Genomic DNA, 22,916 nt, shown 5'->3' on the forward strand with positions numbered 1-22,916 from the left:
CAGGAGTGCCCAAGATCACAGTCTTTTCGATAATGTCTAACACTAATCCTGCCAAGTCCTCCCAAACCAACCAAGCTGCCCCCTTGTCCCATTTTTTCCCCCCTCACTGTCATAATGAGGAGCAAATATATCTTCTCGATAAAACAAGAAGAAAGAAAAAGCACTTTGTACATTCAACCAACAAGATACTATTTAAAATACTAACAAGTCTTTTTCATTGCTCTTTAACAAGTCCTTCCAAGAAACACTTCATAAACCAGCTCTTTAAAAAGAAGGGAAAGTAAATGCTTTACAGCAAACATACAGCACTGCACAGAAAGCAGCACCTTCAACTCCAAATATTTTTACCAATCACTCTTTCATACTCATTTATAGTCTATTCCCTAACTAACAAATACAGATAGCCAACAATCCCTAAGTGTTTTAATGTAAATCAGCCATTTTCTGTAGGTGAATATGTTCTTTTTCTAATAATGCAGCAGTGTGAAAGAAAAATCTTAGCTTTTAAATGTCTTGTTCCAATTTCTCCGACTCTCTCTCCTCTCCCATTGCTTTCCTCATGGAAAGAGGAGGGAGAGAACTTCCAAGGTAAAACAACTCCAAATGCAAAGATGTAATGAAATTTTTCAAGCAAGAACAACCTATTTTCAAAACCTGTAGCATGAAAATTATCTGGGCATGTTCCAGGTTATTAATAAAAAACCAATCTCTGCAATGTTTTCCCCAGCACTGTCATCAACAAGTAGATTTCGCTCAGTCTGGATCTGCAACCAATTTTCTGAAACACATAAGCCAAAATACAATATTGCTCCAATCTGGAATCCTGTTCTGACATAATATGAAAATTAGACTCTGAAAATTTTGGCTACACTTCTGTTTTTTCATTCACTTCCAAAATGCTCACAGTGTACCAAAACACAGAGCTGTAACTCAGGTGCAAGTGGGAAGAAATTATGATCCCACCAGAGCAGCGCAGGAGCTCTTCTGAGCTATGGGAAAGCAGCCCCTGTGCAGCAGCATTTCCACAGAGGAGAAGGTGGGGCCCAGGCTCTGCTGGCCGTGGCACAGGCAGCCCTGAGCACCCGTGTCACCAAGCACCCGGCTGGCATCGGGACTGCCATCAACGTCCTCCTGACAATCACTCCTGGAAGCGTGACCGACCCTCTGCCTGGAGCCACAATGGGAAACTCGTGGGATGGCTCCCCTGGCACCCAAGACAACCCTGCACTTGCTTTGCTGGAAAGCCCACAATCATTTTCCCTGGAAGAACAGGAGACTGTGCCAGCTCGCCTGCACTTTGTTACGGCTGAGAACGATAAGATGCTTCCAGAGCGTTGCGTTACAATAGCTGCGCCTTCAGTTCACGGATTTATCTTCCTCTGCCCTAGATAAAACTCCATTCCTTGGACAAATTAGGTCTGCTTGTCATTCAACACTCTACCTAATGGTCTCAGCTGTGTGTTTCTGCAGTTACTGAAGCTGGAGCATTCCACAGATAGTTCTCATTGATTTGAGAAGTGAAATCCAGTTGTATCTTATCCAGAATGACAATGGGGCAAGTTAATGATGTAATTAGAATTATCAGGACCCTTAAATCTTAAAGGACAGATTTCAGTGAAGGATGATAACATTTTTAAAGAGGTACATAACACAACCTAGTGATTTATAAACAGCAAGTGCCTTGTGAAGTAAGGCACTAAACATTTTCTTCTTTAGTTTAGGGAGGCCGATACTGACATGGGCTTAGTGTACGAATCTCTAATGTTGTGTTATCAAGATCACCATATGCTTTTCAGAAGGCAACACCCACTCTCTAAATCCACATTAACCCATGTCATTTCGAACTGCAGAGGCAACTTGAGATATGGATGGCATCATTCTAGCAAAGTATCCAAAAAGCTTGGTTGTTTCTGATGGACACAGCTCGAAGGAGGAGGCACAGCACCTGAACAGGCTTGAGACCTGTCTGCAAGCCGTGGTGACAACCAAACGACTTCACTGCACAGTTTGTTTAACTGTGTGGGATGAAGTCAAGACCTTACACCTCCTGGCAAGGAGAAGATCATTATGCTGAGCTGAGCACAAAGCCTGTAAACTGGGTTAGTCACTCACTTGTTTTGTTCATTTTGATATCCAGTGATGGCTGGGCCCACTGGGAGGAATACAAAGCCTGCTGAAGGCATGGAAATATTCTCCATTACTTCAATGGGCTCTCAATATAATCTAACACACAAACCATAAAGGCTCCCTGGATGAAAGGTGCTTTGGAAGTGTCAGGTATGACTCCTGCCCCATGCTGTTAACCCTAAATGGGACACACAAATAACATGTATGAAACCTGGGTAGCTGAGCCAGTAGAAATTGTCTATAAAGTTATCAGCAAAGCTGCAGGGCTCTGACGTGCCAGATCAGGAATGAGAGAGGAAAAATCATCTTCTCCTGGGACAGGAGCCTCTCTTCAGGTCAGGAGAATGGCTGGGGACAGAAGATGAGAGACAACAGCTGGAGACCACAGCTATAATTTTTTGGAAAAGACTGAAGGAAAAAAAATCTCAGCCTTGGATTTTCAATTTTCCTCTTAATAAAGTGTACACAGGGGTACAAGGAACCATAGAACCAGCTAATTCAATGCTGGAAAAGATGAATTTGCTTTACAGAACTGTACTTAAAAACTGAATAGCTCAAAACTGACCACAAGAAGTCACTTGTGCAAAAACCCCCCCACAATAAATTGTTCTGCACCCTGCTTTTTCTTTACCTAGGCTTTGGGTCATTGGGCAATTTCTCAGCTGCCTCAGGTAAAAAACGTATCATCCTGGAGACAGATAATTTTCCAATTTTGAACTTACAGATTTTTTGCATTTTAATACTTCTGGACACACTGACCTCCACTCCCTAGTGAGAGCTTCAGACGGAATACAGAAGTTAAAACTACTGATCTAATCCAATACATTTTTGCTTTTAGGGAACACTTACAAAAGCAGAGAAAGAAACTGACTTCTTTGAGGGGGAAAACAGTCTGGAGAAAGAGCAGAAAATACACCCATCCTATCTTTAGCTTAGAATACTTCCTCTTTGGCATCATTTTGACTCTTTGCCCAGAAGCCTCAACATAAGCCTCTTGATTGCAAAAGTCACAAAAGAATCAAGTGTTTTAGGAAGGCTATTGAAGAAAGAGAGATGTTTCCTACTTCACTTTTGCATCATAGTCTAACTTAGTAAAGTCAGCCCCTTAAAATTTTACTAAGTTTAAATAAGGATTTTTTGCATTTGGAAAAATGGTGCTTGTGAACAAAATTTAAAAAAATTGAGAGAGGGAGAGGAATAATTAATGTACTATAACCACAGGAAAGCAGAGGGGTTTCCTCTTTCACTGTTCTCAATTAAAATAAAATTTTAAAAACCCACTGCAAGTGAGAAGGATTTGTTTACTCCTCCGCTCTCCTCAGGGCTGACAGCTCTGGGAAAGAGTCAGGGACATGGGGCCCTGCTCACACTCCTTCATTTTGGGCACCCTGGCTGAGCTGCACTTCCCAACCCCAAAGTGAGCAGCATCTCCCTGGGGTGGTCCTGTCCCTACCCATGGGTGACAAAGGAGCTGTGCTCTGACTGAAACCTGCTTTGGACTAGGAAGTACCTTTCCCTGCGCTTTTCCTCCCAGCACCATCCTGTCTGTGCACCACCTTGGCACAGTCTTGGTCCCAGAAGGGCTCTGCCCTCTCCTCCCAAATGCTGCAGGACTCAGGAATGTGCAGGAAACTGCACACTTCCCAAACTCTCTTGGGGAGGCTGAAGAGGCTCAAGGAACTGATCTGTAACATGTCAGGTCAACAGTGCTGGGATATTTCCTCTTCTGGTCCTTTCTGCTCCAGGATGATTTTTGCTCTAAGTCACCTCAGCACCTTGCAGACAGCTCCTGAAGATGCTTCATCTCCCAAGAGTGATGCTGGAGGCATTTAGCAAGTTACTGCACCCACATAAATACTCTCCTGCTCCCTGCCACTGTCCCCACAGAGACCTTAGACTTTGTCACCTCCTTCCCAGTCCATTACAGCCACCTCAACCATCAGCTCAGAACTGAGCCAACTGATGGACAGCTTCACCTTTATTCTGCAGCTGCTGATAACCTTCAAGGGACAAGCAGGCATGAATAACCTTAAGCAGCCCCCCAAATCAATCCTCAAAGAGTGAGAGTCACATCCTTCTGCAGTTCTCCCGGGCTGCACTGGATGGAGCTGAATTCCTGGCCTCCATCATTCACACAGGTGTTTCTAACAACTCCATTCCTGATCTTTTGTTCCATTCTATGTGGTATTTCAAGGTTGTGTTAACAGTACCAGCTCCAAGGTCTGATAAGACCTCTAAAGAGTTGGGCCAGCAGCTGGATATCATGGAAGAACAGACACACTTTCCGAAATCACTGTGGCACTCTGATCTCCCAAGACCAGCAAGGGTACCTGCCCTGAACTGCAATAGACTCAGCACATGATAAATCCCTGTGCCTACATTTAATCTCTCCAGAGAGAGATCCCACAGGGGATCTTTCATATGTAATATCTGAGCCAGGCTAATCTAATTTGGTAACCAAATGGCAAAAACTCTCCATGACAGACAGAGTCTTTCATCCTTGCAAAAAACCACACAGAACAAACTTTGGAATGACCCCAACTGGCAAAACCTGACTTGAATAGGGAGTTTATTTTATGTTTTAATTTTCTATTTTGTTCTGCTTGCAGTTAAAATAAATGGTATAAAGCTGGTTTATAAAAACACTACCAAACAAAAAACTCTTTACCCAACAGTACTGCACAATATTTAGAGTTCTGCAGGGACCAGTATACATAGAGGGATTTTAATTTTCCATGGCCTGTAAGCGTTGTAATCTCCATCAACTGTGTGCACCCTGGGACCATGACTAACACCAGCGCTTGAACTCTGACTGGCTGTTGGCTTGTTTCTTCTGCCTTTAACACTGGTTTGAAACTCACACTTGATCCAATAATTTGCAGGGATAAAGAAGTTTTTACAGCAAACGGTTCCTCTCAAGTCTAACCTGTCTGTTACAGGACAATGTGTCAATAAATCAGAGGTGTCTGTGAGTCCATGCAATTGCTATGAATGACCACAACTCATCTTCGATTCAAAGGCTTTACTGATTAGGAGAAATTACACTGGCGATTAAAAAGTGGCACAGGACATCCAGATACCAGGACTGTCTTTGTGGGCTTGACTACTAGCGATCCTTTCACGGCATCCATGGCAAATATTCCACTACATCTTGCTTGTTTATTCCTTGTTTATCATGTGTGCTGTGCCTCAACATTGCAGGAATGGTTATAACTACTGACTTCTCCAGGATCCTCTAAAGTCATGAGCTCTCTATCTTTTCCAACTCACATCCCCCATCTTTAAAGATGTGTTCCTACCCAAGTTGCTTTCTCCCTTTCCCCCCTTACTTTTCAGTGCAAGGCTGACCAGAATGAACAGCTCTGGCAGCTTTGGTACCACACACTCTTGTGCTTCAGTGCTGCCACATTAATCACCCTGGTCTGTCCTGCTCGGTCATGCTACAACAGTGCCTCATTTTCTAGGGCTGAGTTAACTGGGACAGCAAAGGGCTTTTACCCCACATTGGGGCCCCACTTGCTTGCCCAGCAGTTCTTCTGAGAAACAAGTGACCCACAGAGCCCTGTGCAACCCAAAATAGTGATGGCAAGATAAAATGACCCAGAGACCTCTGCCCCAATCCACAGATTGAGCTTACCCCATCTCAGTTCTCTCTTGAAGTCACACAGTTCTCCTTGATTTGCATCTGCTAATGGTAAACTGCTATGATGATTTAATTCCTTCAGTGGCAAAACACATACAATACTATGGCTGTCAAATTTACACAGGTGAGTCACTGCACCTGAGACAGGAACCTGGGAATATTTATCAAAAAAAGGAGATGTTGGAGATGACATACAAAGACCAAGATTTCACAGAATTAACTGGAAAGGGGAAAGAGGAACCTACGTATTAAACAAGAATCTCAGTTTGCCATGAAGCATCACACTGGTCTGGAAAGCAGATTTCTGCTCCCTTGAGAGTTTTTAATAGCTTTGGATAACTAGGATAAACAGAGACTGAAGGGCTGCCTGAGACACATACAAAATTATTGAATTATGACATGTTCAAGAAGTTATTTACTTTATAGAGTATTTACATAAAGTCCACTTCCTCTTCATATGTAAGCTCAAATATTACAAAGATTTCCCTCCCCTCCCCCTTAATGAGAGGCCTGCATTCAACAGCCCCAAACATCCAGAATCAACTTTTTTTCAAGAACATACCTAGGAAAGTTTTCCAGGCAGTCCATTCTTTGTTCCTAGTAACAAGCAATAGGACAAGAGGTAACAGCCTCAAGTGGCGCTAGGGGAGGTTTGGATTGGATATTAGGAAAAATTTATTCATCAAAAGGGCTGTCAAGTGCTGGAACAGCCTGCTCAGGGAAGTGTTGGAGTCACCATCCCTGGAGGTATTTAAAAAGATGTGTGGATGTGGTGCTTGGGCACTCGGTTTAGCTGCAGACTTGGCAGTGCTGGGTTAGCAGTTAACTCAATCATCTTGGAGGTCTTTTTGAACCTAAACCATTCTATGATTCCCCAGAGCCTGAGCAAAACCAGGGAAATTCCACTCTCTCACCAGGCAAATGAGGCACGTGTGGAAAGAAAACACAGGGCATTAAAAGGAACAGGGGGAAGAGGAGTCAGAAAATGAAGTGATGACTGCGATATTGCTATTAAAGCAGCTGATTTTTCCTCAGTTCTCTGGCCCATCTGGAACAATTCTGCTCACCTGAGAAGTGTCATGGTTGAATATCACAGCATTCAGGTCTCCACAGTTGTAGTGCTTGATGAGATCCTCAGTGGTGTAAGGGGCCTGCAAACTCCCTGCTCGAAGGCTTTCGTGTTGGAGCAGAGTTTGGTTTAGAGCAAACAGCACCTGCAGAAACACAGACAGGAAAAGAGAGAAAAAGTTAAAGACAGTAGGAATCAAAACAGCAAAGTCTAAAGGACAAAAGTTTGAAAGACTTTCCTGTGCCTGAAGTCTATTCCCTTGATCCATTCTGGCCCACAGTAACAAGGGATGGTCTTTAAGCATTCCCAAATGGAAAAGTATTCAGAAGCGAGACCCTGTTATATTCTCCACAGAGTACAACTTCTCAACAGATATATACTGCTCAGAGGTCACAGCCTGAGAACTCTTGGGCTCTCTGTGCTGGTTAATTTGCTACATGACAGACAGTGGAAATAAAACACCTCTAAATGAAGAAACTTCTATTGCCTCTGACTGTTTCCTGTTCCCCGACTTAAATCCAAAGCCCAAACTCAGTTGAAATGTTTTTGATAGAAACATCAAAATCTTCTGAACTTCTGAAGTCACAGGTGTTGTACTGGGACTCTGTACAGGCTGTAGTAACAGAAACTTTAGGGAATTCATTACTGGTCTCTCTCCTTCAGTCCTTCCTCCTTCACCCACCCATTTGCAAAGTGAGAACAGAGATACAGATTTGTAACACTGTCCCAGCAGACTGGTCTAGTATTCCCACCCCAAATCTGAAAACAAACAACAAAGCAGAAGCATCATTTACTAGATAATGTTGGTAACCAAAAAAATAAACGTCCTTAAATATTGGACTTTTTTCCCTTGAATTACCAAAAAAACCCAACAAACTGCAAACAAACAAGCAAACAAACAAAAAGCCCACCACCACAAAAAAAACCCAACCAAACAAACAACCCCTGCCCAACAAACAAACAAATAAAACTACCAAAAAAAAAAGACTACTAAATTTCACATGAATTACCACAAATCTTTTTAGATTTGTGACAGACTGTGGGAGTAATTTATACCAGTTATTGAACCACCAAGCCTGGGCTTTACATGTTCCTCTGCCCAAGAACCTTCTGAAGAAACTTGATAAAAAGTAGATGAATAAATCAGAAGAACAGCAGTGAAGACTTTTGTCACAAACTATATAAATAAACAAACACCCTTTTCCTAAAATAACGTGTTATGTGGTGACTGCGAATTCAGAATTCTGAAAAATTAGATTGATGTGTCATTTTTAATGAAAAGACTCCTGCACCCCTCAGTCTTGTATTTCACCACTTTTTGAGCTTTTCTCATTTATAACAGCAGTGCCCCATCCTTCCCAGAGAACACCAATCATCCCAAAATCTGGGTAAGGTAACCCCTGCTGAGCTGCAGTCTGGGACCTGAATTCTTACCTTCTGAAACTTTACCAACTGAACCCACTTCAAGGAGTGAACCCCAGTGGAGTTTAAAATCAGCAATTTACATATGTATTTGTATATATTTGTATATAGGATGGAAGTTCTTATTAGTTTAAAATTACGATTCCCATTGAAGTTTATCCGAAGGTGAAGGAAAGGAGGTTGCAAAATCTCATGTATATAACAAATAAGATCAGATATTTAATGATTAATAATATTAATATAATAATATATTAATATAATGTTAATAATGATAATAATAATAATAATAATAATAATAAAGGATCTTCAGGACACTAACGGCCTCAATAAAAAGCTGTAATATGCCAAATAACATACACAAATTAGGTTGAGGAAAAGCCAAAATTAAAAAAAAAAGCTAAATTTAAAAAATGCTATTTTTTAATTTACTTAGGGAAAAAAAAAAAAGATGGTCTTTCAACTGAACCTGTTATACCTCAACTCAGCAATCGGTTCCCCATTAAGAGCCAAGCCTAAAAGATTTCCTTGCCCAGATCTAAGGGTCTCTTCAGGCTTTTCTACAAAGAGATCAAGCTTTCCCAGGACTACAGCCTGAAGTTAAGCATCTTCCTAACTTAAGTTTTTCTCTAATTTAAAAAACATGCAAAAAACACAGTTTGAAAAATTTCTAACGTTTGAAAGGATCTGAGCTTTTTCTTTTTCCCCTAAAGGCTACAGCTCGAAGAGGAAATGGCTCATCCCAGGATTTCCTGGGGATTCTAAACATTTTGATGAATAAAAATAAAAGCTTAGAAAAACATTGACAGGAAAAACGAGAGCAGAGGTTTTCCCAAAATGCTTTTAGCAAAATCCTTCTCATTTTTGATTTTTTAAACAATGGATGTTACTGGATTTTTATATACAAAAATATGTATACACACAGGCACACACACATATACAAACCCCCAACAAGCCCTGAGGGTAAGACCGTGTGTTTTATGATAAAATATTAAGAAGGCAATAAACAAATCCTTACTTACTTTACCCTCAATGCCTTCCCCCCCCCCTTTTTTTTTTTTTTTTTTGTTATTCTGGGGAAACTAGTCCTTGCATTAATGGTCTGGGTCTTACTCCTCTGAGTAAGTTTGGAACCTATTGTATTATTTCAGTCTCATTTGCAGGGGGTTAGAGATCTTGAAGAAAGTTGTCTATGTCTTCCTCAAAAATCAGCCTGCACAGCAATCCACAATACAAGTTCACTTCTTGTAAGACACCAAAGATTCCAAATGAGAGAGAATGAGTTATGTTGGAGATTTTGGCAGATGGCCCTCCATGATTTCATTAGTGCCAGGATATTAATGTCCTTGCTCTCTGCCCCAGAGCAGCTTTGGGACCTAGAGGTGATGCTGGCCACCAGCGGAACCCATCCAGAACGTGGCTGATACCATGGGGAGCTCAGCGCTGGGTTCAAACTGCTGCCCCAAAAGCTACCCAAGGGATTTTATTTTAGGAGGAAAGTTAAAATCAGAAACTCAAACACTTGAATATGCTAAAGGAAAACTGTAATTTACAGATTTCTAGAGAAGTCTTGCTTAATCAAGCCATTTCCACCACGGGTTTTGGCTGGGTGGCTCAAAACAAATTTAAAGAGAAGCAGGGTCTCGTCACTGTCGCCTGCTTGCTGGCTGGATTTGTAAACCATTTCCTTCAGAGTCAGGTTAAAGCCAGCTTAAAACCCAAATTTATTTTTCCTTACTGTTCAGATAATGCCACAAAAACAACGCTGTTTCCTTCCCTTCTCTCTATCTTAATATCAGTGACCCCACGACCCCCAGCCTAATCCTCTATCTGAGTTAAATCTCCCAGAGGTGCCTGAGATTACTGAACAACTGATGACTTCAAAACAAACACAGTTAGAGTGACTGCCTATACACAGGCCCACCTAATAAACAGAGCAGACGGGATTTGCTCTGGGAAGCAATGGGAAGTTATGACTTTGGCTCTTGGGAAGCACATTTTTATTCACACAATTTACGGTCCTCGCCCTGGTGTGCTTTGAAGGCATTTTTGCACGTCTGTCTCTGGCCCCTGCCATTTGTGACTGATCAACCTTTTAATCTGGGTGGTGTCATTCTCCCAACACAGAGATTTTATTTGGGTATTTGGAGACGCCAGCTCGGCCCTCAGGGCTGTCCTGCTTTACTGTCAGTGGGAGTGCGTCCCACCAATCTTACACAGTGCCAGGGACCACTGGTCCAGATGTTTTAGGAGTTATTTTGCACAGCCTTTGGACATCTCAAAGAAAAGGAGCTGGACCAGTGAAGAGCTTCAGTAACAGCTTTACTGATCACCTTGACACTCAAACAGTATTCCCCCTGTCCTTGCCTCTGGATTACAGAGCCAGGAGTCACACAAGAACAGAAGGAATGAGTTACAAAAGTAAACCTCCCATATAAACCAACTTGAATGTTTATGGTGTTTAACTTTCACCTTCAAAAAGATAAATCATTATAAAACCTCCAAACCACTCATATAAAGCAAGCAGGCACAACTGCAGTGGGTCCTAAGGTCCCGAGGCTGGCACTGCCCAGAAGTGTTGGTACCAGCAGTTGTCCTTGGGACAGTTTGAATTTTGTTTCACAAACACATTGGTGAGGTTGGAGGTTTGATTTTATGTGACAATTTAATGAGATTTGGTTTTTAGGGAAGTAAACCCAATCTACGGAAACAGATCTAGAGAACCACTGCCACCTTTTCAAAGAGGGAGGAGAAGTGAATAAATGTGTACTTGGACTGGGCTTAGGATCACCCCAGCCTTTCCACCAGAAATAATTTTCTTCATTGAACTTGGGTTTGGGAGTAAAGCTAGATGAAAAACCTTTGTTCCAATGTACTCTCACAAACATTGTGTTTTATTGTGCCAGTTCAGCAGCTTCAGACTGGACATTAGAAGGCTCCTGAAGGCCAGCACCACGTTAGTGCTGTATGTGATAGCTAAGGAGGAGAAATCACAGACCTTGTGCCAGAGGGATTTCTCCTTATCCGTGTTCTGTGCTTTGTCTCTAGCTGAAGAGCGTAAGAAAGCCCAGAAAACATAAACCAAATTAACCCTCATCAAATACAGCAGCATTCCTGGTTATGTCAGCGGTGGACAGGTGGACCTGTTCCCCTGTGGAACCAAGTGGAAAGGTTGCCAGGTCCACCTCTTCAATTTTTCTAACTAAGGCCCCAAACAATGCCATAATGGAAAGAAAAAGCTTTGTGGGAGCACCTAATAAGCAACTGTAAAATAAGACAAGGAAACCTTATTCACAGATAAAATGCTTGAGTGGTCCCAAACCTTCCTATGAAATATCTTGCTAATAGACAACAAATTCAGGAATTACAACAGAAGAAACACATATTTTGTTAAGCTTAAAACAAATTGGAACCGTGTTCTTCTGGTGCGTTTGCTATACAGGAGACCTGAAGATGGAAGGCAACCCTAGCAAAACTCTCAGGCCAAGCTTTGCATTCACAGGACTCCAGTAGCTGGAACTACAGGATGACCCCTGCACAGACCCATGATTAATAACAATACCACAAAAACAAGTACTTAAATTTCACACTATGATGACAGCTCTTGAGCAGGCAACTTATTGTTTTCCTTTGCTCTCTCTTTTGGACACGTGCCACCACAATGCAAACGCTAAATAAGCATTACTGGAAGTGTTAGAGTGACTATATCCTGTCAGTGCCCAGACTGCAATTCCAAAAAAGAAATGCCCACTCTCCTACTTGGTTCAAAACAAATGGCAACATTAATATTGAGATACACAGTTCTGCAGGGGTTCTCCTTTTGTACTTATCCTAATGTGTAATCAAACAAAAAATCAAATACACAGTTTCAGGTCAAAATAGTTACTTGGGAGGAAAAAAAAAAAAAGAAAATGAAAGAAAAATGCAAGTCCCTGATTTTCCAGATTAATGAAAAGCAATAAAAGTGCTTGCCCAAATCTGTTCAGTTCCATTGGTTTCCAGAAGACGGGTTTCCCCTTTCCTTGAATCTCTTGTGCTGTTGCTAGGAATTAGTGAGCTGTGAAACTCACCTAATGAGGTCAGCATCAGGAAATAGCTCTGGAGAAACAGGTCCTGGGGGATCTACTAAAGGACTCCCCCAGTGTCCAAATGAAATCCTGGATGCATCGGCACATTGTACAGCCGGGGCTGTGGGAGGAACGTGCCCAGCTTTGTTGTTGTTTTTCCTATAAAGGGACAGCTAAGGAAAGTGAAACTATTAACTCATCCACTGGAATTTCTGCTCACAAACTGTGCCCCCTGTTAAAGCTGCTCATAAAAGCCTTTCGGCTAGTTGGTTCCATATGCTCCCCAAACCCGCAGTTATTGCTTCTGAAAGGCAGGAGTAGTTAACAGTCTGCGGCTTGGCACTGACCAGGGAGACCCAGGGACCTCGCTGCTCCCCCTCCCTTTCCAGCTGCCAATTAACCAGCTTACTAAACCAGCTTGGATCTGACTGAGGCGCTTGGAGAGACCTCAAACCACCACCCATCCTATGGCTCACCTGTGACAGTGACACAGAGGTCCAGGGCAGCGCAGTCACAATACTGATGTGCAGCCACAGGACTAAGACTGGTTTTCTTGATACTGGGAAAGCTGCAGGGCCACTGGGGCTCCAGCCTTGAGCCCTACATGCCCAAAGCTCTGGCTGGAGTTGACTTCAACAGCTTGACTTCAGCCCCCTGACTTTTGTCCTTATGCAGGGATCCCATGATGAACTTGCACATGCAAAAGTAATTTTGGTTTTTATTTTATTTTCCCCGTGTTTGGACTGAATCAAAAACAAACTGAAAATTCTAGACAGCAAACACTGCAGAGTGCATGAGAGCCCCATGCTCTCAGCCCTAAGTTCCCTGAGCTGGAGAAGGAGTCCCTGGATTGATGGCAGCTCACACATTCCCTGGGCTGATCCTACTACACCATTGCTTCTGCTCCAAGTTCCTGGCTTCAGCAGGGCTGGGGCAGGCACAGGATTCAGTCAGAGCCTGGAGAGCAGCAGTTTGGGGGTTTGGTGGGTTATGTGATAGAACAGGCAAGACAGCTACAGCTGGTGCTCTTGGATGCAAATCTGCTCTTCCACAAGGTCATTAAGACAAAAAAGACATGGAATTAATTTCTGTCCTGAAAGCACTTTAAAACAAATACTATAATATACTATAAATACCACACCCACTCTAAACAGGTCAATAAAAACCCAAAAATGGTCCTAAATATGTAAACTGAAGTCAGCAGCAGCTGTAGCAAAGGCAGTTCTGGAAGGAGGGTAAGATCTGAAAGCTTTTTTTCTAACAGCAGTGACCTCTGTTACTTGCTAAAGGCACTTAAGAGTCCAGATTAACACACAAGAAAGGGTGGGGGGAAAAGAGCTTTGATATGGAATTTCCATCCTTTCCCCTTTTGTGAACCACCACACTGATGGAAGGATGTTTTAGTTTCAATGCTCTCACCACATCATTGGCAGGGTCTCTTTTGCCAGTAACTCAGCTGTACGTCCAACCAGTCACAGTGTGAGTGAGCACTGACTCTGTAGGATAACTCTGCCTTGGTCAATGCCCACATTCAATCTTAGGGAAATAAATTAAGAAACAACAGGAAGATGGATTTGCATCTTAATCAGAACTGAAACTCTGGATAGAATGACTTCTGTTAAATTTTCAATCTAAATGTAGCACTTGTGTGGATTTTGTATGCAGGATTTACTTGCATCCAGTACTTCTGCATCCGTCCTGTTTCCCAGCTGTGCTGAGCTCAGTAAATTAATTTTGATGAGGAAACCTATCTAAAAGGCTAAATATTTTCACCAAGTGAGTTACACTCTGAGCAGTCTAATTCTGCAAATGTTTTTCTGATGAAGTGCAACCAGTTCCAGTAACCAAGACCCTGCCCAGCACTGATGGCTTGCAGATCCAAGTGTCACTGTTTAGACTTCTGGACTGGAGTCTTAGATCTTGTAAACAAAAAGGTAAACTCTCAGTAAAACCAGTTCATACTTCTGGCATGAGAGAGCACTCTTGAAGGAAGGCTGAACTCAAAGTGGTTCTAAAGAAAATTCCTTCTCCTTGGAACTCACCTCAGATATTCAGTTATGTGACTTAAAGGAAGGACATATTAGACAACAAAACACTGCATATGAAATGCTTACCAGTAACCTAAAAATCCTACATTAGTTTTAATCAAGTCACATATGATGGTGTAAATTGTTTCACCTCCTTTCTTTACACCCTTCATGTTAATCTGTGGCAAAGGAGTGACAGGTCTTCCAGGGCTGAGTAGCTGGCAACTGGGTTTGATTTTAAGCAACCCATAAAAGATATGGGAAAGACCATTATGAGCGCAAAAGGCTGGAGTGCTCAACTGGTCTGAACGGACCCAACTCCACAGAGAGAAAGGAGATGGACTCTGTGACACTGGATGATGGCTGTCTAAAGCAGCACCCCCGGATCATGTGAAAGCCACAGGCACAGAGGAAGGCAGGGACACTTCTCACCCAGACAAAGCAGGCAGTGTTCCAGTGGGACAAACTGGACACTGCCCTGCTGCCTATCTGGGCTGTCTGCCAGCCTGCCTCCTGCACACCTCTGAGTCCCCACAGTTTTCCCCTGTGCCACCATCCCAGCAAGCCCTGCTTGGCCTCCAGCTCCACTTTGTCATTCCTGTCCTGGGGGTACCTCACACTTAATAGTCAAGAGCAAACCCCTGTATTCAGAAACCCCAAATGCTGCTTCAGTGTCAGGGAACCCCCCCCATACCCCATGTAACACAAGAGCTCTGTGGGCACCGGAGGTTTGTGAGGAGGTTTCTGGAGAAGAGCAGTGTTCCAGGAGAGGTGCTGCAGCGGCTGCAGCATGTTGCTCAAAGGTGTCATTGAAACAAGAACAGTCAGCCCAGATAAGCCCAAGAGCCCCAAAAGTGTCTGGTAGCAGATACTTTGGGAAAGCACGTAAGAAATGAGGTGAGCAGAGCGTGAACTTTTCTCAGATAACACTTCCCATCTTCTGGAAATCTGCCAGTTGGGGACCTTGTGGATGAAAATACCTCTTCTCCTATCACTCATTCCCACCCATCTCCCTGCTCCCCATGCCTTCACCTCAAAATTATCCCCATGCTGCACCACTCTTCTGAAGAGCAGCCATCTATCTGCCTGCTCTACGCAGAGAGGAGCTCTCAGCTTGCTGCTTTGCTCAGCAATTTCATTCCCAAATGGAAGCCTGGCAGCATGCCCGAAGGGCAGCGCCCACGATCACTTTTCTCCACCTTAAATGGGCACATTGTCCCTTCACCTTCAGAGGGGGCACATGAAATCCTTCCCAAGAACCTGAAACCACATTTGAGCTCAGCTCACCAGTGAAATTGCTACCTGGCCCCTCTGGGGTTTCGATTTTTCTTTTTTTGTCTCCACTGTAACAGAAGGAATGTGGGAACATGCCCTGAGTGGAGCGGACCAGTTGGCCCCAGTGACGAGTGAGCTGCAATGAAAGGGGCACCCTGATGGAAAAAAGCAAAGCTCTGGGGCGGTTTGGGGAACTCCCAGCTTCAGGCACCCACCCTGAGACATTTTCTTTAAAAAGTCTAGTTTCATGATATGCTTAACATCCACCCATTGAAAAATGCAACCTGTCCTGGGTACATTTAATTTGGGGTTTATTCATATTACTGCTTAATTTTGAACTGTTGCTTTTTAATTACCAGCTGAAGCTACATAGTAAAATGGACTAGCCCCACAGGCATGTTTTTCTTTCTATTATATTACAGTGAGGCAGCAGATTAACTCCTTCAGCCATCCCAGCTTAACACCTCACGATGCCAGCATGGCCCCTTTCCAGACTGCTGCTCCTGCAGCAGGAATGGCTGGAGGGGACATAGATCTTTATGTCCTGAATTTCCAACTCCCCGCCCGGGGTATCAGCAGAAGCAGGAGCCAGTTTCAATATGTGTCTATCCTGGAGAGTAAATCACAGCCCATGGGGAAGGGGAGCACTTTCCAGGGAGCCAGATGGAGCTGCAACCTCTGGCCAAAGACAAACACTTTGGGGCAACAACTGTCTCAGCTTTCTAGACTCCATGTGAGCACCACTGAGTTGACAGATGTAGAAAAGGGAATGTTTCCTAAGCCTGTAGGGGACTGAATCCTTATGAGGTCCAGCAGGGAAAGGAGAAAAAAAATAGAAATTACAATTCAGAACAGCATAAGAAAAAGCAAACTTCAAGAGGAAGCAGGGAGCTGAACTCATCAGGAATAAGCCCTTGTTTTGAATTGTTGTTTTTTCTTTTAGCTTAGCATTATCTCAGTTTGAATTAATTTTATTATGCAAGATGTTTCTGCCACTGGGGAACATAGTGCCCAGTCATGGGGTACCCCATGTCTGTTAATGAACACAGGGCTCGATCTGGCACCTGCTCCCTTTGGGTCTTCCTCACCCAGAGAACACTCAAGTCCTTAAGGAGGACAGACGATGGGAGCCCATCTGTGCCAGCTGTTACAGAGCACAGCGATCCCTGGGTGGCCTTACCAGGACAGCCCCTCTTTCCTCCTGGGAATTCACAGTTTTATCCTCAGGATCAGGGTTCCAATGCAGACCTTGTAAAGCACAGTGCACTGCTCACCCCTCATGCTGCCTCCTTCTCCCAGAGCTGCTGCATCAAAGCATGAAAATGGCTCGAGCTGGTGCTCCCCTCCAGAGTGTTGCAGCCCTGGTGCAGTCTACATAAAAATTACTCAAAATCCAGTTAGCCAGGGAAAGAAGGTGACCTACCCATCAAATCACAGCAGCTCGAATTTCTAATATCATCTACTTGCAGCCAAGCACTTGCCTTCAAATTAAGCAGAGGCCAAGAATAATTACTTACTATTTGCTGAGATATTTACATCAATTATTCAGCAAATAAGTTCAGCTAACAAATAGCTTCAAGGAAACTGCAATCTATTCACAGTCAAGTTGCCAAGCCAGAAGAAAATTATAAAATTAATTATTTGCAACAAAGTTCTCTGTTAGCCTTCAAAGTCAGAATGATAAATTCAGACACTTTATTTTCTACTATACTGGCTCCCTCAATCGAACACTCCTGTTTATGAATTATGGGAGGCTATAGCTGTCTCTTGAAAGATAACTGTTACATTTTTATTATCATTGGAACTAAAAGATTTTTTTGCTTGCAGCCTTTTTAAGCCTAGCCTAAACAGTCTCTGCTCCAGTCACAGAACACCTATGAAATCAGGTACCAGTGAGGATATGCTGCTAAAAAACCAAGAAGAGTGTTCTCAGATTTTTGCTCTCCTGGCTAGAGCCATGAACCAGATGCTGCTGCAAAACATTTATTTATATTGGCGAATTCTGAAAAAAGCATTTCATTTGAGTAACACTTTCATTTTCTTTTTTCTTCCAATTAAGAAAGGATGCAGAAGAATATTCTTTGCACAGCTTCAAATATTACTGAAGGTGGGATATTTCCTCAAATAATGAAATGAGTAATTAATACTGTTTTCAGGCACCATTCTGGTCCATATACATAAAAAACAGAGAGAATACCTGAAAGAGATCTGCCTCAGTTTGACTTTCTGCCCCTTCAGATTAACTTGCCCCAACCATCCCTTACTAATTCACTTGGCAGGGAATTTTGCCCTGTGTTTGTATTTTGTACAAGGGCAGTTATACTTTCCATTTAATTGTTTCTCAAATTTGAGATATAACCATAAAATTCTAGCTTGGATTTTGAGTAGCAAATGTTCAGGACCAATTAGAGATGAGGTGAAGCTCTGGAATTATTCAGTGAAGGCACAAACAATGAACACATCGGAGAAAAATGTCAGAAAGTTTATATAGAGAGGCAAAAATTGAATAGATTGCAAAAGAAGTTGCTCAGGAAACATGGCTTTACTGAGCTCTGGTAACTAGAAGTTAGTAGGTTCCAAGCATTAGGATACAAGCATTATTAAGACAAAGACTTTGTGGAATCTTGTTTAAATTGCAAATTCTGACTGTTTTTTTCTGATGGAATGACCTCTCCTCTTTGCTTTTAGGAAGCTAAATTACACTTTAGTTTGCCTGCTCTCATCATATTTTGCTTTGGGCACAAATGACCGTGAGCTCTGCTCCTTCAATGCTGATAGAAACTGAAAAGGGATTAACCAAAAAAAACAATAAACTATTCCATCCAAATCGTTTGCCCGAAATTTTCTTATTAGTGTCTACCCACACTAACTTGAAACCTATCAATGCTGGTTTTCTCCAAAGCTGCCGGCTGAAATAAGCTGGTTCTGTTCCTTGCAGGCTGCATTTGCCACCGACCTGTCTGCTTTCAAAACACGCCCCCTCCACCAAATACAGCAAGACTGTTGCCCTTTTCAGAATTTCCCACAGGTACACGGTGATGTTAGAGAGGCAACAAAACCAGCATGGCATTTTTCAAGCTATTGTCATGGGAATGCTTGGTACACAAGAATGTCAGAGTGAAGCCAAGCCCTGTGCACAGCTCTGAAGGTAGATGGATGAGTGCACGAGCCAGTGACTTGCAAAGATTACAGACCAGAGCCATTAAAGTCTTGAGAGGAGGGGAAGGACTCCTAATGCATGAAGATACTAGTTCTGTGAAAGATCTACAAAATCCCTTTCAATTACAATGGGAGTTGCTCAAGAAAAGCAATCCCATTGTCTTCTCTTTGGACTTTTCATAAGAGCATTGGGAATGGCAGAGCAGATGCCCCTGTAGCACAGAATGAAGGCTCCAGCCCAGCCCTAGTCATCTTAACGCACTCTTGCCAGCCTCTTCTCTAATAAATTCAGAAGCTCTGGCACCTAAGAGGTTCCAGATGATCCTGAAAGCCACCTATTGAGGACTGACTCAAGTGCCCTTGCCTCTGTTATACTGCCCGACCAAGAGACCAACTCCCAGCTGGCACCAGCATTCCTCAGAGCTGGCCTGCTGCCTGGACCTGCAGACCCTGCAGTCTTGGGCAGAGTTTGACCCTCTGTATTCACAACTAAATGCTACCAGATGGATGCATCAGTTCAAAGGCTGGTGGAAACAATTAAGATTACAGGAAGCCACATTTATCCTTCCACCTATAGCACTGAATTAATCATGGCTGATAGGGATCTAAGCAGAGCCCACTCAAGGCTCTGATTTATATCACTACCTGTCAAGAGATGGCAGAAGATTGCCCAGTAGCTGCTGAATGCTTTTTTCCCACCCTCTCCCTCTCCTGGGGAGACAAATATAAGCCAGGACATTCCTGCTCTGCTCAGGATGCCATGAAACCTAACCTCCTGTTGACACAAGCATTAGGCCCCAGGACTGTATAACAGGTCACTGACAGAAAGATATAAGATAGAGCTTCCAAATTTGGCTGGCCACACACAGGCAGGCACCGGGATACGCGTGCTCCTGGCTCCCAGAGCCTACATACCTGTGAGGGAGCCCCGGAGGCTGACGGACACCACCGGGCCCTCATCGAACCATTTCTCAGTTGTGTCTTCTGGCAAGTCCAGGGGCTGATGCTGCCTGAGATTCCAATGAATCCTGTTTCCTTACTAGGCTGCAAAGGTTGGATTTTGTTCTAAACTCAGGCAAGATCCAGGGAGCACTGGACAGTTGTGTCCTTATAGTTGCACTTAAAAGAATGACAAAGAAGGAGTGCCAGAACCCATCCATACCACATGGGACTGGAAGTCTGAGTGCCCACATGTGAATCTGAATATTTGTGCTCAAATAAATTAAGCCCTCAGTGCTCATCTGCCTGTGAGAAGGGTAGTGTCAAGGACTGAGAGGGGACTCTCAGTAACTGTGAGCTCAGTGCTTTCTTTGGAAGCAAATCTCCTGAAGTGTGAATGCTCCCTTTCCCAGGGACTCACTGATGAGCACATTTCATGTCAAGCATGAAATGGGAATGGATCTGTTACCATGTGCTAAGCTTTTCTCCATCCGTGGGAGGCAAAACAAAGACCAACAAGAAGGCTTGAGTCAACACAAGGGTTAATTTAGGAACTGAGCTTGCTTAAAATAAAAGTTGTCACCAACCAAAAAGAACAAGTAGCCATTGAAGAGAAAACTGTTGAGATTTATGGGCCCCATTCTAGAGACATAAAAGGGGAGTCAATCATCATTTGAAGTTTATTTTTTTAATAAGAGCTCCTCAAATATTCTCCCCACTTTTCATTGCCAGAAATGTAAGCTTGTGGCTGTGAAAAAGTTAAAAATTAGGGGTTTCCTAAGTGGGAGCAGAATGCATGGTCGCTCTATATGACCCCAGCTACTCTAACAGCTACTGCTAATTCCCAGTGGAAGCATCAATAGCTTGTGAAATAGACTCCTTTCTTTTCTTGTACAAATTATTCCTTTATATTTTTGAACTTCTGAACCTCCTGGCTTAATAACAACTCCACAAGAAAGAAGGAAAATAATTGAGTGTTTATAACAGCACGCATCTTTTTTTATTATCATCCCAGGCTGTGGCACTTTCAGTTTAGCAAAGCTTTAGTTGAAGCTGCTCTGCAAAACCATTCAGAAACGGGAGGAGGAGAGGGATGGGAAGGACATCTCCTCCTACATAGGAACTGTGGTCAGTGGACATTTTTTAAATTTCTCAAACATATAGTTTCACTGTCTTCCACCTACTCCCTAAACTAAACCTACCCACTTACTACCTGTTTGAGTTACAAGCAGAAATTAAAACACTGCTCCAGCCTCACAGCCTGCAAATGAGCTGCAGCACATCAGAATGTGGGCCATAAAAAATTGCAAAACAAAGCAAGACAAAAACCTTAACAACCCACCCACACATGCAAGGAAAGAAAGAAACAAATCAAGGGAAAATAATAGGAATAAACTGTCTTCAGCCTCTTTCTTTTTCCAGTTTTAAATGGAAAGCAATGTGACAGGGCTGCAACAGATGACAGTCTATTTATTTTCTCTAACAGATCTACAGTTGGTGGATTCCCCTCTACTTCCCAAAAGACTTACATGGCTCGAATTAAAAAAGGCTAACAGTAGAAAGTATGTTTACTCAACAGGAAATGGCCATGCCAGGCTCAGGAAGCGCTCATCTTCCTGCAGCAGCTGGTTTAACAAGCACTAAATCACTGAGTATTACATTCTAGATAATTTGCTGCCCAGTATCATCACTTTGTTGATTAATATGCTAACTCATAATAATGATAGATTCATAATAGTATGCTTGGCAATTAATATTCTGAATTAGACACCCAGTCAGGGAACAATCCTGTGCCCTCCCAGGTCAATGGTGCAAGCACAACCCAACCCTTTTAAAGGAAGATTATGACAAGGTCAGATGAGCATTGTAAGGACCTGGTGCATAAAACCCAGCAGCATTCCCTTGAAGAGGCTCAAGAAATGCCACCACACACACTTTAGCAGAGCCCACAGCTCAGAGACGTATCTTCACTTTGCTGTCAGCAAGGACAATTGAATCCTGCTTCCCTGGAGCAGCTTCCTGTCAATAAAACTCACCTCAGACCAATATGGGCTTGGTTGAAATTGAGCTGTGTAAATCAGAGCTCAGCATCCTTGAGGTTTTCAAACATTTGCCTTTACAGCAGTTATTTACAGGTGATATTTTTTCGGGTTCTCACTGGTATAATCCAGTAGTAACTCTTTCAAGCTGATGGATTTGCACCAAGCTCCACCACTCAGTTGATTACACCATGAAATAAGGGGCTCCTACCTTCTTTGCCTATATTTTACAAAGATCAACTGAAGGGACAAATTGAGGACTAATTTTAACAGCTTCTTACAGCCAATAGAGGCATTTCCTTCAGTCATGTTTGCCTAGACATCTTTCCTTTCTCCTCAGTGAGAGCTCTAAAATGCAGCTTCTGAGGCCAGGCTAAACCCCCACTAAATTTGCTCCATAAAATGAGGTCCCCTGCAGCTGGAACATGTGGATGGTGTAGGATTCGAGTGGCAGCCACCGCCTGCCGCTCTCCCAACCACTGGCACTTCAACTGAAGTCCATTCATCACACGGTCAGACCTAACTGTAAATGAGCTGCTCCACAACTCTGATCCAGAATATTTATTACTTCTGAGTTAGTACGTTAAGATGGAAAATACAAATCCAAACCCTAAACCCAAACCAAGAAACAACACCAGCACCTCAGTAAAAGGCTGAGCAGGAGGCTCAGGGGCTACTGTTCACATTCGTACAGAGTATGTAAAGGATCCCTCTCACTTCCATCACTGGCCATTTATCCTGCAGGCAGTAAGGGGGATGATTTCCATCATATTTCTTCACCCTTGAAAATAAACTGTATGAGGCAGTGGAAGCCTGAAGGCACAAGACTGCATTTGTCCCCATGTTAGTTTTGCAGCCTCCTTGTTCCATGAATTTATTTCCTGTTCTTAGAACAGGTGATAGACAGAGTAAAGCTCTCCAAGCAATTATGTTCCTACAAGTTCTGTGAAAAAAGCTGACGGGGCAGAGATGATGTGAAGGGAATCCATGTAGGACTTCATCCTTGAGATGCAAACCCTGGAGAGATGATGCTTCCCCTTACTCTTCCTCGCTTGGGCTTCAGCTAGATCGGGGATGAATTAGAAGTGTGGTCAGGCAGGTTTCTAGCACAACCAGCCCTACTACAATTGTTCTGCTGTTCAGCTCAAGTTC

At 43.1% G+C, this 22,916-nt stretch overlaps 1 protein-coding gene across 1 annotated transcript in view; it reads right to left on the minus strand.

Moving 5' to 3' along the window:
• TRABD2B (TraB domain containing 2B) overlaps nucleotides 1–22,916 on the minus strand; it is a 267,512-nt gene that overhangs the window by 116,314 nt on the left and 128,282 nt on the right. The window contains exon 3 of the mRNA XM_032118096.1: nucleotides 6,838–6,984. Within this exon, the coding sequence (XP_031973987.1) occupies nucleotides 6,838–6,984 (147 nt within the window). The remainder of the gene's footprint in view (nucleotides 1–6,837; nucleotides 6,985–22,916) is intronic.

This window comes from Corvus moneduloides, chromosome 9, assembly GCF_009650955.1.
Source record: "Corvus moneduloides isolate bCorMon1 chromosome 9, bCorMon1.pri, whole genome shotgun sequence".
Classification (NCBI taxonomy): domain Eukaryota; kingdom Metazoa; phylum Chordata; class Aves; order Passeriformes; family Corvidae; genus Corvus; species Corvus moneduloides.